Raw genomic sequence first — 18,459 nt, 5'->3', positions numbered from 1 at the left:
TCAGTGTTGGGACCAGTCTTGTTTAACATCTTCATCGCTGACATGGACAGTGGGATTGAGTGCGCCCTCAGCAAGTTTGCCGATGACACCAAGCTGTGTGGTTCAGTTGATATGCTGGAGGGAAGGGATGCCATCCAGAGGGACCTTGACACGCTTGTAAGGTGGGCTGATGCAAACCTTATGAAGTTCAACCATGACAAGTGCAAGGTCCTACACCAGGGTCGGAGTAATCCCAGGCACAGCTACAGATTGGGCAGAGAAGAGATTCAGAGCGGCCCTGCAGAGAAGGACTTGGGGGTGCTGGTCGATGAGAAAATGAACATGAGCCGGCTTCAGTGTGCGCTCGCAGCCCAGAAAGCCAACCGTATCCTGGGCTGCATCAAAAGGAGCGTGACCAGCAGGTCGAAGGAGGTGATCCTGCCCCTCTACTCTGCTCTTGTGAGACCACACCTGGAGCATTGTGTGCAGTTCTGGTGTCCTCAACATAAAAAGGACATGGAACTGCTGGAACAAGTCCAGAGGAGGGCCACAAGGATGATCAGGGGACTGGAGCACCTCCCGTATGAAGACAACACTGAGAAAGTTGGGGCTGTTCAGCCTGGAGAAGAGAAGGCTGCGTGGAGACCTCATAGCAGCCTTCCAGTATCTGAAGGGGGCCTATAGGGATGCTGGGGAGGGGCTCTTTGTCAGGGATTTTAGTGACAGGACAAGGGGTAACAGGTTCAAACTTAAACAGGGGAAGTTTAGACTGGAGATAAGGAGGAAATTCTTTCCTGTTAGGGTGGTGAGGCACTGGAATCGGTTGCCCAGGGAGGCTGTGAGTGCTGCATCCCTGGCAGTGTTCAAGGCCAAGTTGGATGCAGCCTTGGGTGGGATGGTTTAGTGTGAGGTGTCCCTGCCCATGGCAGGGGGGTTGGAACTAGATGATCTTGAGGTCCTTTCCAACCCTAACTATTCTATGATTCTAAATCAGCACCATGAGGATGTATGGACATCAAAGTGACAAGCACCTCAGAAACTTCTGAGCTAGATGAAGACAGAAAAGTGAAAGACACAAGGTAAAGCAGGGACCAGGAAGGTAAGTAGGCAGGGCGACCGCCTGTGGGAGAGTGGAGCAGGGAAAAACAGTCTGTCCCTGACTTCTGAGCAATGAGGCAGGGGCCCAGCACTTCCACTCCTGAATGGGACACTGGGAGGTTTGAGCTGATCTGGATAACATTATCAAAGCACTTTGAGAATGGGAAGAGCAGGGGACAATCTTGTGGTTGGTAACTCTGATAAGACTGGGTGCCAGTGTCCTAACACAGTAAGCAAGGAATGACAGCCTGAGGGATGGGAACCTGCACCAGGTTTTAAGCAGTCTTCTGTAGTAAGTCTAGCTTTTGCCACTCATCAGGTGAAGAAAAAGGAAAAAGAAAAGGAAAAGGAAAAGAGAAAGATGAAAAAGAAAAAGAAAGAAAAAGGAAAAGAAAAATGTAAAAAAAAAAAAAAAAGAAAAAAAAAGAAAAAGATAAGAGAAAAAAGAGAAAAATAAAAAGGAAAAAGAAAATAACAAGATAAAGAAAAATAATTGAATACTATTGCATTTGAGGCATTTTCTGACACGCTGTGTCTTAAATTCACTAAGGGTTTCAGCAAAAACAGAGAAAATTCAGTCTTTCCTTCTCCGTCTTCTCTCACCTATCACTTCTGTCAAGGCTCCCGATTGACATGGAGTAGGATTTTTGAGCGTATTTTTGTGTTATTAAAATATCAGCCCTGGATCTGACTGCATCTCCTTGGACACCCTGTGCCTTTCTGAGGGGAACTTCAGGGGGCATCTGAGCTGGAGAGAGAGATGACATCGCTGGTGTTCTTTTGTGGCAACTGTATCAAAAGGTCTATGAAAACCTGAAGAAATAGGAGTTACCAGCGTCTGTTCCCACTTGCAAGGGGGACTTCAGAAACTTCTTCTTTGAGGAAGGAAACAAGATATGAACATAATTCAGCTACATTTTGAAAAGCACTTACCAGTGGACAGTTATCAGGGAGATTGGGTGGCTCCACTCAACTCTGCAGGTACACATGCAACCTCCCCAACACATCTCTAAGTCAGGACCCAGCACAGCCCAGCTGCCTAACCTCATGTAAGTGGGAAAACTGTGAAGTTGTGAGAAAAAGCTCAGAAAGATGCTCAAGGAAGATCAGGTAAAACTACAGAGGGAGGTGGGATAGTTGAGGTGGTTGTCAGCAGCACTTCAAGGATTTAAGGGTGAATAAAACATACCGACATGGAAAGATAAAGAAATAACAAAGTGTGTGTGTGGGGGGGGGAATAAGGAAAAAGAAAAAACTGTAGAAGATGACAACTCAGCAGCACCAAGGAGCTGTGCCAGGGAGCCCTGGAGGTTAATTACCCTTCTGCTGGCTGATGCCTGCATGGCTAGTAAAGACACCTTGAGGTGATGACAGTACTGAAAGAAAGGGCACATTTCAATTAGATATTGGGAAGAAGTTTCCCTGTGAGGGTGATGAGGCCCTGACACAGGGTTCCCAGAGAATTTGTGGCTGCCTCATCCCTGGAACTGTTTTAAGGACAGGCTGGATGGGCCTTCGTGCAACCTGGTCAAGTGGAAGGTGTCCCTGCACATGGCAGGGGTTTGGAACCAGATGATCTTTAAGGTCCCTTCCAACACAAACCGTTCTATGATTCCATCACAATACTAATGCTTAGCATGAGAGCTTATTAAATCCTAACCATCTCTCGTTCATCAATAAATTTTATACATTCTGTATACATTGCTTGCAGCGTCTCTTTATGCACAGTGACAGTTGCTCAAAATGGCCAGAAAGACCAAGGATCCCCTATGCAAGGAAATTAAGTTGCCTTTAAATCCTGCTGTGCTTTCTCAGATGTGTCCTGTTGGGAGTAAGACTGCTGCTAGTCCTGGGCTGTTCTTGGGGACCACATTGGCAACCTTACCCTATGGCCTTCTCTGGGTGATTGTTAGGAAACTGTTAAGCATTAGCCAGTCTGTCTCCAAGCTGCATTGTGAAAACACCTATACAAATGCTTGCTCTTCAGCCATCTTCTTTTTTTCCCTCCAAATACTTGCCTCTTTCTCCACTTGTTTCCCTCTTGTCTTAATAGTTTTCCAAGTCTGTAAATGTCACTCATTACTTATAATCACCGGCTGTTCTTTTAAGCAGGAGCCCAAAATCTCACCCTCTCTTAGAGGACTGAGTTCATGCTTATGTCCTGACTTCATGACATTTACGTGGTTGAAATCTTGCCCTTAGGCTTTGCTGTCCTGATCCCAGGTTGGTAAATCAAGCAATTAAAGTTGAAGAGATTGCAGATTAGTATTTAAAGATATGACATTTAAATTCAAATTACCACAAATGACTGCAATTTTGGTATGAAAAAAAAACAAGCTATAAAATTGATGTATTAAACTCTGTAATTTTCTCTAAATTTTATGTTGAAACTGTATTTTCAATGATTTATGACGATACTTAATTTAATCATTCAGCATTTTCCAAAAGGTTTTGTATAAGCAAAGGATGCATCATTTCCCCAGGAAGCTGAATAGCTGTTTGAAAAAATAATTGCTTACATACTGCTCTATTCACATTTAGAGAAGTGTTCAAATTTCTGAAACAAATCAGAATTCAGAAATGGTTCAGATTTATCTATGTATTTTCCCCAAAACATTTATGCAGTTGGGGCATAATTCCCAATATATACAATGTAAAATACAAACCATTATCCTAATGGTTAAGTCATTTAACTGGAGCAAAATAAGAAAACAGAGATGCTGGTTATCAAGCAGCAGTGTAAATACCTGTCAAAACAGGAGCCAGGCTCCACACCTGCTCCTTCCTGGCCAAGCACTTCTTACAGACAAGACCATAGGAAGGTTCTTTGTCCTGGCTTGGTCCTTCTGGTCACTACCACTTGCAAAGCTGGCTATGTTGCCCCTTGTTGCTATTTGTCCTATTTGGCAGTCAGAACACCTATCTATGAAGTTTGTTACCTCAGGATACAGTGATTACGAAATCCAAGTTATCCCTCAATGGGCAAATGCTGTATACAATAGGCAATCTTGATAAACTGCCTGAATTTCGCCTTTTTCATGTTTTAAAAGAGAAAGAGAATTTCTCTAAATCACAGAAGGCCATTTTTAATTATTTCTGATATATATCGGGGAGCTGAAAATTTGTCATTGTCTATTGGGTTTTTGGTAACGGGAGGCTACAGGGGTGGCTTCTGTGAGAAACTGCTAGAAGCTTCCCTCATGTCTGATAGAGCCAATGCCAGCCAGTTCCAAAACAGACCCACCACTGACCAAGGCTGAGCCCATTGATGATAGTGGTAGTGCCTCTGGAATAACTTAAGCGGGGGGGAGGCGGGGTGGTGGGGAAAGCTGTGCAACAGCAACTGCAGCCAGAGAAGAGAGGATAGAGTATGTGAAAGCAACAGCTGCAGACACCCAGGTCAGTGCAGGAGGTGCTCCAGGCACCAGAGCAGAGATTCCCCTGCAGCCCATGGTGAGGCAGGCTGTGACCCTGCAGCATATGGGAGGTCCACAGTGGAGCAGATTCCACCTTCAGTCAATGGAGGCCCCTACACTGAAGCAGGGGGAAGCCCGAAGGAGGCTGTGACCCTGTGGGAAGCCGGCGCTGGAGCAGGCTCCTGGCGGAAGCTGTGGTCCATGGAAAGAGGAGCCCACATGGAGCAGATTTGCTGCAGCACTTGAGACCCCACAGGAGACCCACATGGGAGCAGCCTGTTCCTGAAGGGCTGCACCCCATGGAAGGGACTCAAGCTGGAGCAGTTCATGAAGAACTGCAGCCTGTGGGAAGGACTCATGCTGGAGCAGTTCATGGAGAACCCCACAGTGGAGCTGGGGAAGAGTGGGAGGAGTCCTCCCACGAGGAGTGCACAGACACAAGGTGTGATGAACCGACCACAACCCCCATTCCCCATCCCCTGCATCACTCAGTGGAGGGGTAGAGAAAATGTGAGTGAAGTTGAGCCCAGGAAGATGGGAGGGATGAGGGGAAGGTCTTTTAACATTTGGTTTTATTTATTATCCTACTCCAATTTTGATTGGCAACAAATTAGTATTTCTCCAGGTTGAGTCTGTTTGTTTGGTGATGGTAACTGCTGAGGGATCTTGCTTGTCCTTACCTTGACCCATGAGCCTTTGGTTGTATTTTCTCTCCCATGTTCAACTGAGGAGGGCAGTGGCAGAGTGGCTCTGGCAGCCACCTGGTGTTTAGCCAAGGTCAACCCACCCATATTCAAAAGAATCTCTGATACCCTTTCCCTTGGGCTACTTGTGTCCAGCTGGTTTGTGTCTTCTTCCTGTTACCTTTCTCAGATAAGTACTGGTTTGTTTCAGCCCGACTCTGAAGTGCTTCATCTCTCCATTTACCACACCAGGAATACAGGCATCAGCAAGTTTAGGGTGCTGCAGAATAGAGTATCCAGGTTTGTCTTTATATGCAGCCCAGTTTCTCTGTAAACAAACAATATCAAGAGCAATTTTGGATTGTAGCAGCCAAATTTATTTGCACTGTAGAAGCACACTTGTTTCAGTAATAAAAAAATAACATTTTCTTTGCAGAATAAAAGTAAACCTGTAGTGGTATAAATATATTTGCTTGCACAAGAATCCACGTAAGTCACTCAACATATATTCAGGCTCAGTATTCTCATAGTCCTAGGTTTCAAATTGAGTCAATAAAACATAGCACCTCACAGAAAGGTAAGAAATGTGAAGTCTGGCTCAGCTGGGATTTAAACATGTATGAAATAAGAGAAAGCTTCATTTTTTTTAATTATTAAATGACTACATTGCTTATGAAAAACAAAAAAATACTGACAGCCTTCAGCACTGACCACTTCCATCTTTCTAATTAAAGAATACTATATGGTGTCAGCCACAGAAGCTTCTTCTGGCTGCCTCACAGACATGATCTCAGTGCTGGCCAGGCAGAACTAGTAAGAGTGTTTTGCCTCTCCACTCCCAAGACTCCCATCATTGGGTACTGTCTTTCAAGGAACAAAGCAGATTTAGCAATTTACTCCAGGGGACCATCACAGACGTCAGATAGCATGCCTCATCAGTCAGTGAGTCCCTATGCTATACCAACCCAGGTGCTGTGTTCCAGCCTGGTACAACCAACAGTCCAGCTTACAGTAGGTATGGTTGATATGTAACTTTATCTAGTATGATAAATACAAAACAAGGAATACTGTTTTCGGCACTCCCATTCAGTTCAAGCCATGGAACAACAGTAAACAGAACTGCAGTGAATTTATCTTGTACTTTAACTTTTACATAATTCTTGAATACTTTTTCCAATTGTGAGGGTGGAAAAAAACAAAATGAGGAAATTAAGTTTAATGAATCAATTGCATCACAACTCTGTTGTTGTGTCTAACTTTCACTTACTGTGTGGAGTATCATCAGCACCATGCCCTCACAACATATGCTGATTTGTTCTTATCCTTTCTTACTGTTAGCACAGTGAAAAAAGTATAGTGTTCAGCCTTGCTTCTTCTCAACACATCTATGAGAGGAGGATGGAAGATGCCAAACTAATACAACACAATACTGAAGACAAGACAATATAACACTTATTTCTGATACACTGAAAAGCAGCTTCACACATAAGCTCATTTATGTAGGCACACAGACATATTGAGCACCACTCTTTTTCCTTGCTTTTTTTTTTTCCCTTTTCCTTTCTTTCTCATTTTAACATCAACATTCAGCTCTGAACAGAAGAATGTTTTGCTTCTAGGACTATCTCAGTATTAGGAAAAAAACTACCTCTATTTTACAAACATCAAAACAATAACGTTGACACTTCCATTGAGAAGTTCACTGCAAGTGACCTTCTCTCTGAATTCGAAGGCGCTCCTTCTCCACTTGCAAGCGTTCCTTCTCAATCTGCAGCTTCTCTGACTCAAACTTTAGGAACTGCAGCCTCTCTTTCTCTAACTGCAAACGTTCTTTTTCAAGTTTTAACTTCTCAGTTTCTAGATCCAGCGGCTGCATGATGGGTTTTTCAGTTTGGGTGAGGTCATTTTCCAGGGCAGGCTTTTCAGCATGCAGTCTCTCTAGCCTGAGTTTCTCCCATTCGATCTGAAGCCGCTCCTTCTCAATCTGAAGTCTCTCACGCTCCACATCAACATGCCGCAATCGTTCTTTTTCTATTTGCAGGCGCTCCTTCTCCACTTGCAACCTTTCGGCTTCAATATCTAGTCGCTGCTTCTCCAGCTCCACCTTCTGCTTCTCCAGATTTATAAGCAAGTGAGAATCTTCATAAGCTAGCCTAGCTTGAACAGAGTTTAGACTTCCAAACTCTTCAATCTGGGGGAATTCTGGTAGGTCATTTTCCTTTTTTGAATCTGGCAAAACTGATGACAAAATTTCTTCTTCTTCCTCAATAGGAAACTGCAGAGAGGAATGCAATGGAGAATTATATTACAGTCTTCATGCCAGAATAATTTTTTTTACAAACAACCAAAAAGAACATACTGTTTTTTTCCCATCTTAAAAGCTACTCAGAACTATTTAATTCACGTGCTGTGAGCTAACCATGTTAGATCAAATAAGAGTTTTCTACCATTACACAGGTAGAGAAACACACTACAAGTTAGAATCTGGTAATGAAAAACAGTGTATCAGTTTATTACTGGACATGCTCGAACATATAGAAAATACTGCACAACAGATACTACAGAGCATTCAGAATCACTCATAAAGAACTGGATCTAAAAATGTGTATGTTGTTCTTACTTTTCATATAGCTGAATGGCATTTATGTAAGCCACTAGGAATTTGCTGTGACTAATTATTCATAAGAGCGGCTGGATCCATAAGCTATGTGCTATGTAAGCTAACCCAGCCTTCATTAATTTGAGGATTCCATTCCTAAAAAACATTTAACAAGGACATTTTTTACAGGAGCCTAACCCTCCCAACTGTATTATGTGGGTCAATAAACAGAACATGTTTAACCAAGTTTGTACTATCACATGTACTGCAAGGCTATTTATGATGCAGGTTACTATGTGGTAAGGACCATTGCTCTTGGCAGACTGTAAGAACTCGTGCAGAATTATAGCCCTTATGTACTACAAATTCGTAATACACAAGGAATTATTGTCTCCCACGAACGATGTCACAAATAAAAGGTAAACTGATGAAGACAGTTCAGAAAATCTTAAGACAATGAGAGGTGCAGCCAGTCCTCTAGCATTACAGCAGACACTGTTTTTCAGCAGTCGTCAGTCAGTAGTCTCACTATCATTTAACAGCTTACACTGGTTTCTTCCCAGGACACATCTCAACTGAGCTGACAGCAGTTCCTATTTCCCACTTCCTGTTGTGTCGTGTCCATTTCATGTCCCTGCCACCCCCAAACCCCCATTTTCCCCAACAACAAAACCCAAACTCTTTGAGCACCACTTTTCCAAGTGAGACCCATATACTTGTACAGGTACAACAAAACTACCCAAACATTTGACTTCACTCTAACTGGTTGCCTATCTCAGGATCATGATATTACTAGAAGTAACAACTTGTCTACATGATCCACAGCTGGTTGTCAAGTTCACACTAAATCTGTCAGGAAGGAATGGATGACTGATATATTCAAGTAATGTTTTAACCTCCTGTGGGTTCACTTTTAAAAATGCAAACAGTATCCTATTTCTTTCTGTATTCTATTTCTTTCTGTACCTGCAGATATCATATACTTTCATTTGTTAAAGAGGTGCATTTCTCTTCTCTGTTCACCCATCCAGACAGCCTAAGTATTAAAATAACCAGTTTCATTCAACAACGTATTTTCATTCTATTGACTTAAGTAATTCTTATCTATGGCACATACAAATGGAAAATATATGTGCAAACACATATTCAAAGTTGAGGTAAATCAATTTAATAATCAATATCTAAGAGCTTACACAGAATTGCAAGTTGCTAGATTTGAATACCATCTCCCTGAAACATATTTGTTTCTACAGTTTCTTTAATTCACACATTCAGTAAAAACAGGAACAGATGCTATGAAGAAACACAGCAAAAAGCCTTCTGCTGAAATGAAATGAAGGCCATATTGCATACAGCTAATGTATGTCAGTCACTCACTTCAAAATTCTGCGGATCCTCCTCTTCCTCTTCTACTTTGATTTCTGTTAAAGATCCACCGGCTTCTCTGAAGTCAGTGATATTTTGCCATTCAAAACTAGATTCAATTGCAAATCCCATTTTCTCATCCATGTCTTCATTGAGAGAGTCATCTAAATTGGTTGAAGGAAGGTGAAACCCAGCACCTACAACTTTGATGTTTGCATTCAGACGTTTTCTCTTCATGAGTGCTCTCCAGTCAAGGTATCTCCTTTTCACTTCTGTCCCTGTTCTTTGCTCTCCTTCACCTACAGCATTTACACACTCTGCTATATCCTCCCAAGCTTTTCGTTTCAACTCATTAATTGTTGTATTAAGTTGCTTTGAAAAGAGTACTTCTCTCCTTTTCCTGATTTCCTTAAGGAGTGTTTGAGTTTCCTGAACGCTAAAATTGCTTTTCCTTTTTCTTTTCAATTGTTTCATTTTTTCTAGCTTTAACCTAATAATTCCACCACAGGAGACTACAGAGATGATCTGACACTAATCAGTTATTAATATAAATAAAATTCAAAAGCCAATGAAAGCAGAGCTCAGTTCTCGTGAAGCGAATTTTCTCTTCACTTTGTAGTATTTTCCTATTTGTCAGGCTTCCTAAGAGAAAAAGAGCAAACAATATAAATCTCCAAAGTATACACCGTATATCTTTATTTAATGAACTTTACCCCTAAGTCACCATTTAAAGCATGCATATTTCAAGCAGATCGTTCATTCAACAGAAGCAAACCATTTTGTTAAATTGTGGATATAAAGTAGCTATAGATATCTTCTGTAATCTCTGATGAATTATAAATCCATTAATATATCCATGTACCAAACCCTTAAGGTTGAGCGGATATTTCCACTACAAAAATACAGCTATTTTCCTTCAACTCTTACAGTTTTGCCAGTCAGGATTTGCTTAATGCTGAAATTTGACACACACATTTCAGTTTGAATGCTAAATTATTTCCAAAATAAGCTGAAACTGTTGTATTACTATTTCAGAAACATGAAATGTTATGAGGACTGAAATTTCTGAGATACAGTTTAAATAAGACACCATTTCAAAAAAGAAAAGAAAAAAGAAAAGAAAAAAGAAAAGAAAAAAAGAAAAGAAAAAAAGAAAAGAAAAAAAGAAAAGAAAAAAGAAAAAAGAAAAGAAAAAAGAAAAGAAAAAAGAAAAGAAAAAAGAAAAGAAAAAAGAAAAGAAAAAAGAAAAGAAAAAAGAAAAAAAAAAAGAAAAGAAAAAAGAAAAGAAAAAAGAAAAGAAAAAAGAAAAGAAAAAAGAAAAGAAAAAAGAAAAGAAAAAAGAAAAGAAAAAAGAAAAGAAAAAAGAAAAGAAAAAAGAAAAGAAAAAAGAAAAGAAAAAAGAAAAGAAAAAGAAAAGAAAAAAGAAAAGAAAAAAGAAAAGAAAAAAGAAAAGAAAAAAGAGAAAAGAAAAAAGAAAAGAAAAAAGAGAAAAGAAAAAAGAAAAGAAAAAAGAGAAAAGAAAAAAGAAAAAGAAAAGAAAAAAGAAAAGAAAAAAGAAAAGAAAAAAGAAAAGAAAAAAAAGAAAAAAGAGAAAAGAAAAAAGAAAAGAAAAAAGAAAAGAGAAAACAGAAAAGAAAAGAGAAAAGAGAAGAGAAAAGAAAAAAAAAGAGAAAAGAAAAAAGAAAAGAAAGCAAAAAAAAAGAAAAAAAGAAGAATCAGATTAATATGAAGAACTGTTCTGAAGACTCTTCTAACTCTTCTTAATCACAAAAAAAAAAAAAAAAGAACTGGAGCAATTCTGCTAAGTGTCAGAAAATAACTACTATTTCAAACAAATGTCATCAATTAGAGAAACAGATTTAGGAATAAGTTACTTGACTTCATGGTAAAGCCCTCCTCTACCCTTCTCATACTGCTAAACACCTCATGTCAGATGTGATGGCAAATTGAAAGTTCTTCCAGTCCTCTAGCCCCAGCAATAGCTGGCACTATGCCTGATGCTGAAGAGAAAGCTAAACCCCATAATGATCCAATTTAGCACTTTCTTTTGTACCACATTACCTGCCACTTTAGGTAGGTTTAAAAGGCTTTAAACAAAGTAGGCCAACCATTCACTATACAGTACTTAAAGTTTCAAGCTGTTACATTTGTTCTACTAATCTAGTATAGACTTTTTGTCCACCTGAAGCAAATTGCTTGAATATTACATACTCAATTGCTACCAACTAATGGACTTAATCCTTAACTCCTCCCCAGCTATACAGGATTCTGAAATTACTAAATCTTTTTTTTCTCCTGATATTCTCCTAAACTTGGTTAAAACACGCACATCAGCAAATTACATAAAAACTCTTCATTTGGAGGATAATGCACATAATAGTTTAAATATAGTTCTCGATCTCCTGCGTGCTGTTGACTGTAAATAAGTGGCTCACTTGCAAAGTTAACCGTATCATGCAACATTATTTCACACACAACACATAAGCATGTTGGCATTAAGTATTTTTTAAAAGTTGTGCTCAAGAAACTGTTTCACTACTTTTCCCTGTTAAAATACTGCCCTCACTGTGAATCCATTTACTTCTGATGGCTACCAGCTTGCAAATTTGCAAAACCTAGTCGCAAGATGTCAACTGTATAAAGCATTGCATGAGCTTGTAACAGCATGGACCACTCTCCAAGCTCACATGCACTTTTGACTCCTCAATACAAGTTGGAAGCTGGATGTTGCTGTTTAAGACGGATGAAACTTCCTGCCCCTCTGAAAATAAAATACCATTTAGTCTTGAAAAAAGGAATTATTTTAAAAATAATAATAGTAATAATATAACCTACTGTTTTAATGTAGACCCTTGGCATGACCAGAACTGAGAAAAACAGCTGCCATTTAGTAAGTAAAATTTATGCCAGAACACAGCACTGTAGTTGCTGGAATTAACACCAAATTTTTGCGAGACCTTTAATCTAATCTTTATGCGTCTCCCTTAACCTCCATTATGATAAGTTTGCCACAAAAAAAGACACTCGGTCTTTCAAGGAAGCAGCATCATATTTACTTGCCTGGCAGTAAATCAACCTACTTGGTACTTGCTGTTCTTTTCAAATGCAAATCCAGCATTAGTGCTTTTCTACTATTTCAGCAACGGAGTTTCTTGATCTGTGTATCAATTACTTAAAAAAAAAAAAAAACCACCAAAAAACAACAAACTTGAAGAAGTCACCAAGCAGGTAAATTCTCTGGAGAAGTTACCTGCACACAGAATGAATTAAGAGCATTTTCAGAAGCTTCACTGTTGATAAGGCAATTATTGTGGACTGACAAATGCATAGATTTAAGCCATAAGTCCTGGTTACTGGGGAATCACCAAGTATTAACCAGGTCAATGACTGATCTTCACTGTGACTTTAGAAACACACGTATTTGCACCCACCTGCTTTCAGGGTGGGGAGTGTGTGTGAAAGAGTCAGAGGTATTCGCTCTGAGTTTGTCTTCCAGGTAGAAGACTAAGCCTTGGGTGAGACGGTTTAGTGTGAGGTGTCCCTGCCCATGGCAGGGGTGTTGGAACTAGATGATCTTAAGGTCCCTTCCAACCGTAACTATTCTATGATTCTAAGAATTACATAGAGTTCTTGCATATAAGTTTCAGAAAAATTACAGTATTTTTGACTTGTCACTACCAAGACACTGAACTTCTGTTTATAAGGTCACACTTATTTTTATTGAAATCAGTATCATTTCACATTTGATTTTAAGACATGTACTTAAAGTGAATATTCAAGTACTTTTCTAATATTGGAAAATGAGTAAGACTTTCCAAAGTACTTGCCAGTTGGATATATCAAACTCTAGAAAGTACTAGTAGATACTTAATTTTCTCTTAAGGTACCTAAATGTCAGACTTTTTCTGAATCACAGCCATTTTCAGCTCAAGATATACACTGGCTAAGTCCTTTACCTAGCCCATGCTGTGATTAACAAGGCTCTGGTCATTCCCCAGTAACAACAGGAAACTACAGCATTTTAGAGACTCATATGGTATCACTATCTGGCCTGGCCCACCCTGAATTTCACAGTTCTAACACAGCAGGATAAAGTGGGCACAAACACAAACCAAAGCGTTCTCAAATAAAACTTTCGAAAGCACTATTTTCTAAATACAATTCTGCATGAATGCAGGAGACCCAGCCCACCAAGCTTTCACCTTGGCTCCAGAGAAGGTTCAGAGTTAAACCACATAAATGCCAGATCACCCTGCGGGTCAGCCTCGCTGCTCCTTGTGCAGGTGCTGTGCATCACCTGTCTGATTTACCCAGGCACTCTTTGTGAGGTGCCTAATCATGGGTTTCTACTTTATGCCATAAGCCAAGTACATAACCTTTAAAGAATTATAATGCTAACTTGGAAACTACTGGAGTCCAATTCCTTTGTTATGAAGTTTTGACTTTTTTTTTTTTTTCCCCTAGAACATGTTTAATACAAGCCCCTGAATTTCCCAGTAAAAGGGCAGCAAAATCTTCCTATTTTAAAATTTACGACTAAATTCCAATTGGTAAGGACATTTTACCTTTCCTAATTCTTTCGGTTTTGAAAGCATATTGCTTCATTAAAGACAATTCCTTTCTTATTAACACAAGCAGGTGTTAATTAATTGGACTTGGGGGTGCTGGTCGATGAGAAAATGAACATGGGCCGGCGGTGTGCGCTTGCAGTCCAGAAAGCCAACCGTATCCTGGGCTGCATCAAAAGGAGCGTGACCAGCAGGTCGAAAGAGGTGATCCTGCCCCTCTACTCTGCTCTTGTGAGACCTCACCTGGAGTATTGTGTGCAGTTCTGGTGTCCTCAGCATAAAAAGGACATGAAACTTTTGGAGCAAGTCCAGAGGAGGCCACGAGGATGATCAGGGGACTGGAGCACCTCCCGTATGAAGACAGGCTGAGGAAGTTGGGGCTGTTCAGCCTGGAGAAGAGAAGGCTGCATGGAGACCTCATAGCAGCCTTCCAGTACCTGAAGGGGGCCTATAGGGATGTTGGGGAGGGACTCCACTACTCCAGTAGTGACAGGACAAGGGGTAACGGGTTCAAACTTAAACAGTGGAAGTTTAGATTAGATATAAGGAGGAAAATCTTTCCTGTTAGGGTGGTGAGGCACTGGAATCGGTTGCCCAGGGGGGTTGTGAGTGCTTCATCCCCGGCAGTGTTCAAGGCCAGGCTGGATGAAGCCTTGGGTGGGATGGTTTAGTGAGAGGTGTCCCTGCCTATGGCAGGGGGGTTGGAACTAGATGATCTTGAGGTGCTTTCCAACCCTAACTATTCTATGATTCTATGATTCTATATTGACTCTGTTAGAGTAACTCCACTATGGGACTGTTTGCCTTTCTATTATCTAACTAAAGCTGAAGTTTGTGGTATTCTGTTTTCTGACAATACAAGATGTCTTCAGGATATTACTCCTTATATGTGCAAAGTATGTAAGTGGACAGGAATGCTAATAAGCGAGAATTTCTACACATTCTAGCTAAGTTACAGAAGAAAAAAACCCAACCTAAACCCCGAAACAACAAAAACTATTACCATTTCTAAAGATGTGATTTAAAAAACATGACAGAGCAGTGTTCTGAACTTGGCTGGGATTGAGTTGATTTTCTTCCTAGTAGATGGTACAATGCTGTGTTTTGGATTGAGCTTGAGAATAATGCTGACAACACACTCATGTTTTTACCCTAAATCAAGGACTTTTCAGTCTCTCATGCTCCGACAGTGAGGAGGGGCACAAGAAGCCAGAGAGAAGCAGAGACAGGACACCTGACCCAAACTGGCCAAAGGGGTATTCCGTACCGCAGCACTTCATGTCCAGTATATAAACTGAGGGGAGTCACTGGAAAGGGCAGATCGCTGCTCTGGTCGGTCTGGGTATCAGTCAGTGGTTAGTGAGCAACTGTATTGTGCATCACTTGTTTTATTCATCTCCCTCTTTTTGTTATCTCTCTTTCCATTATCCACCCCACCCCACCCCCTTTTCAACTGATCTCAACCATAGATTTTACCTTTTTCCGATTCTCCTTCCCAACCCACCAGGGGGAGTAAGCAAGCACTGCATGGTACTCAGCTGCAGGTTAAAACCATGACAGCATATTCAAGTCTTGCTTAGATATGAAGACTAAAACATGAAATGCATACAGCTGAGAAAAAAAACCACAACACAGCAGACAGACATTACAGGTCTTCTGAAATCAGAACCACAACTGCTGTACAATTTAGTGTCTTTAGCAGAAGATTCCACAGCAAGTATCTGCCAAGAACACCAATTGGGAAGATGGGCAGGGGGCAGTTCACCCAGAAAAAGTATGTGGAGATCAGAGCAGAGGTGCCAAAAAAAAATAATCTTTTGGTCAGATCGAGCCATTTACACCACTATGAAAACAAGAAAAGACATCTGCAAGAAAAAAAAAAAAAAATCCTTCTCAACTATACAGCCAAAATTACTTCTGGTACACAACCAAAGATATCAATCACCTGACAAGGAAAAGTTAGTCTGGTCAAGTGAGAAAGAAATCCATGGGAAATAGCAGGATGCAAACAGCCCATTACATGAGATACAAAGTAATGGCAATGAAACGGAAACAATTTTGATCATGTAATAACAAAGATTTCAAGGGTCTTCCAGGAAAGACAGCAACATGCAGCTACGAGCTTATCTGCCAGGCCACAAGCAATCTGTGCCCAAGAAGGTCCTCACCACTGAAGAAACACAAACTATTTGTCAGCACTGAAACAAACCAAGTCTTGCAGAACTGAACTGAACACTCCATAAACACAAAGAACACACATATACACTGAACAGCTTTGATGTACTTAATGACAGAAGCATCCACATTCTGCCTCTGTGTCTTTTTGTATGACCACATGCTGGACCAACAAAACCAACATAAAACAAGCAAGTAAACAAACAAATCCATGCATTCACCAAGACTAAATGTTGCTAGCATTAAACTGGAATTTTCTCTAGAAAAATCGTGACTTTTGTTTTTCATAAGTATGTCTTGATGGTTTGCCTTTTTCTTTAAAAAGGCCCAAAAACCTCCTCAGAAAAGCCCACCAAACCTTTTGAAGCTTATGACTGATGAGAAAAAACTTCAAAACAGGAGGACCTGTTACCTCTATTTCCCTTACATGAAAACTGAGATTCGCATGACCTCTGCATGATACTAAAGCTTATGGCTTTCTGGAAAACTTTGATTCATGATGGATGACTACTTGGCTTGGAACAACTTCTGCTTTTGTACTAAGCAAGGCTTTCGTCCAGGAGGATCTGGGTGCTGCCGAGCACGTCACTCCATGGACAGACCTTTCTGAAAGAATCTTGCGGTTTGAGAACATAAAAAGCCATGCGCTAAAGGGAACAAACAACACCTAAAGGGTAATTTAAGGAAGCAGAGAAGGTACCGAGGATGGAAAGCCGCTCCGGAGTCAGGCTGGTGAACTCACAGATTCATCAGTCTAAAGCGAGCAGAGATGAGCGCGGGCACAGCCTCCGGCGGCCCAACCACACAGGTCCCGCCAGGAGGCGCACGAAGCCCCGCTGCGGACCAGCGAATGCAACAAAAGAACGGCGAGGGCTCGGCGGGCGCTCCGCCCGCACACCCCCGACCCTGGACCGCCCCGGAGAGCCGCGGGGACCGCGCCCCACCCCCGGCCTGCAGGCCAGGTCCTCCCCGGCAAGTGACCCGCGGGCGGCCTCGCCTCTCTCGGAACGAGGAGGAAGACGTCCCCGCGCGGCCGCAGGAAACGGCGGGCAACCGCCTCACCGCCCGAGGGTGGCGGAGACCACCGTTCTCCCTGCAGAGGGGCCGGGGACTGCCTGAACCGCGGGCAGCGGCTCCATGGAAGAAACCACCGCCTCAGCCCCGCCACAGCCCAGACCCCATTCGGGTCCCCGGGGAGCCGCAAGAACTACTCACCTGCGCCCAGCTCTCCTCTGCGGGTCGCCGAGCCTTTAACAGCCGCCGCCTTCCCATTGGGCGAGCGAGGTGCCTGTCAGCCCTTTCCCCACGCCTATTGGCGGTCGCCACCGCCCCTTCTCCCCCGCCCCGCCCCTCGTCGCCCCGCCGCGCCAGGCGGGCCGGAATCCCCCCCACAGATTCGGGGCTCAGCAATACCTCTCCCGGGGGGCCGGCGCAGCGCGTAACCCCATTGGCTACAGCGGCTGCTTGTCCTCCTGACGCCTGCAGGTGATTGGCTAGTGGCTATCAGGGGCCGCCTCTCCACTCAATGAGCTTCCGGCGGCGGGCGTGCCGCCGGGTTACGGTAGAGCCAGCCGGGGTGGTCCTGGTGGCGCCGGCAGGCCTGGCGTGCTCGAGGGAAGGCGCTTGGCGGCGGTGGGAAGGGGTAGCCCTGTCTGTGGAGGGCTGTACGGGAGCGGGGAGCTTCGCGTCGCGGTACTCCCCTTCTGGTGTGCCTAAAGGCCCGGGTTTGGCCAGTGGGCCTTTCCACAGCCGCGCAGGAGCGAGCAGAACTCTGGAGCCGGTGCGGCCTTCTGGCCTGTGGTGGCTGAGCTAAGGCATAGTAGTATGCATTGCTTCCCAAACTGCGTGGTTTGAGTGTACGATGGGGCTTGTGATTAAAAGTGTGAAATAACGTTTGTGGTGATGCTGTAATAAAAAAAAACAACACCAAAAAACACTTATCTTCGTGAAAGTACTGCCTGTGTAAGCCACCGTGTCATGAATGTAATTAATACACACGACAAGCCGTTTTGCGGAGCCTTCTGTTCTTGGGCTCTTTTTTGTCTGAGACATAGGTGAAGTGTCTGGCACGTACTCTGTATTGCATCCAGTTGCCGTGGTGACGTAACCTTTCTGCAGGCTTAAGGCAGTGCTTGCAGGTAGGTAATTCAAATTCGAATACTTTTCCCCCCTTGAAATTTGCTACCTCTGTTGTGTCTAACCTCATACACGTATGCGTTATTTTGCATATTTATTAAACACTTGCTCAGTCCTTTTAAATCACTATTTAGACTGAAGCATTTTCACTGGTCAGATAGGTTGATTAATATAGCTTCTGGTGACCACAATTGTGATGATGAAACCACAAATCTGCTTTAAAACAGTATTTTCCAGTTTGAGCCAACAATTCTTGCAGTGAACTTCCTGAAAACATTTATAGCTGCTAAATGTGGAAAGACTATGAATTTATTACTTACAGGGAGCGACTGTTTTGTTACTACTCTTGCCTATTCTGCACTGAATATCATAAAAATTTTAAAAGGAAAAATGTAAGAAGTAGGGTAGCAAGACTGTGCCTCATTGCTGGCAATGTATTA

The 18,459-nt window shown here is 42.2% G+C and overlaps 1 protein-coding gene across 2 annotated transcripts; it reads right to left on the bottom strand.

Annotated features, from left to right (window-relative positions):
• Positions 1–5,545: 5,545 nt before the first annotated feature.
• On the bottom strand, positions 5,546–17,167 carry MSANTD4 (Myb/SANT DNA binding domain containing 4 with coiled-coils). Of its 2 annotated transcripts, none has more exons than XM_065675873.1 (3): positions 17,099–17,167; positions 9,153–9,782; positions 5,546–7,451 (listed from the first exon to the last, which is right to left on the bottom strand). In XM_065675873.1, exons 2-3 carry the CDS (start codon positions 9,612–9,614, stop codon positions 6,876–6,878), a joined length of 1,038 nt encoding a protein of 345 aa, XP_065531945.1. In that variant the 5' UTR covers positions 9,615–9,782; positions 17,099–17,167; the 3' UTR covers positions 5,546–6,875. The 2 variants fall into 2 exon arrangements, with proteins under 2 accessions (XP_065531945.1, XP_065531946.1); XM_065675874.1 differs by lacking the exon at positions 17,099–17,167 and adding an exon at positions 16,584–16,792.
• Between the last annotated feature and the right edge of the window lie 1,292 nt (positions 17,168–18,459).

This window comes from Lathamus discolor, chromosome 4 (genome assembly GCF_037157495.1).
Source record: "Lathamus discolor isolate bLatDis1 chromosome 4, bLatDis1.hap1, whole genome shotgun sequence".
In the NCBI taxonomy this organism is placed as follows: Eukaryota; Metazoa; Chordata; class Aves; order Psittaciformes; family Psittacidae; genus Lathamus; species Lathamus discolor.
The sequence above is the reverse complement of the archived record's forward strand: the minus strand, read 5'-3'. Positions and strand labels throughout refer to the sequence as shown.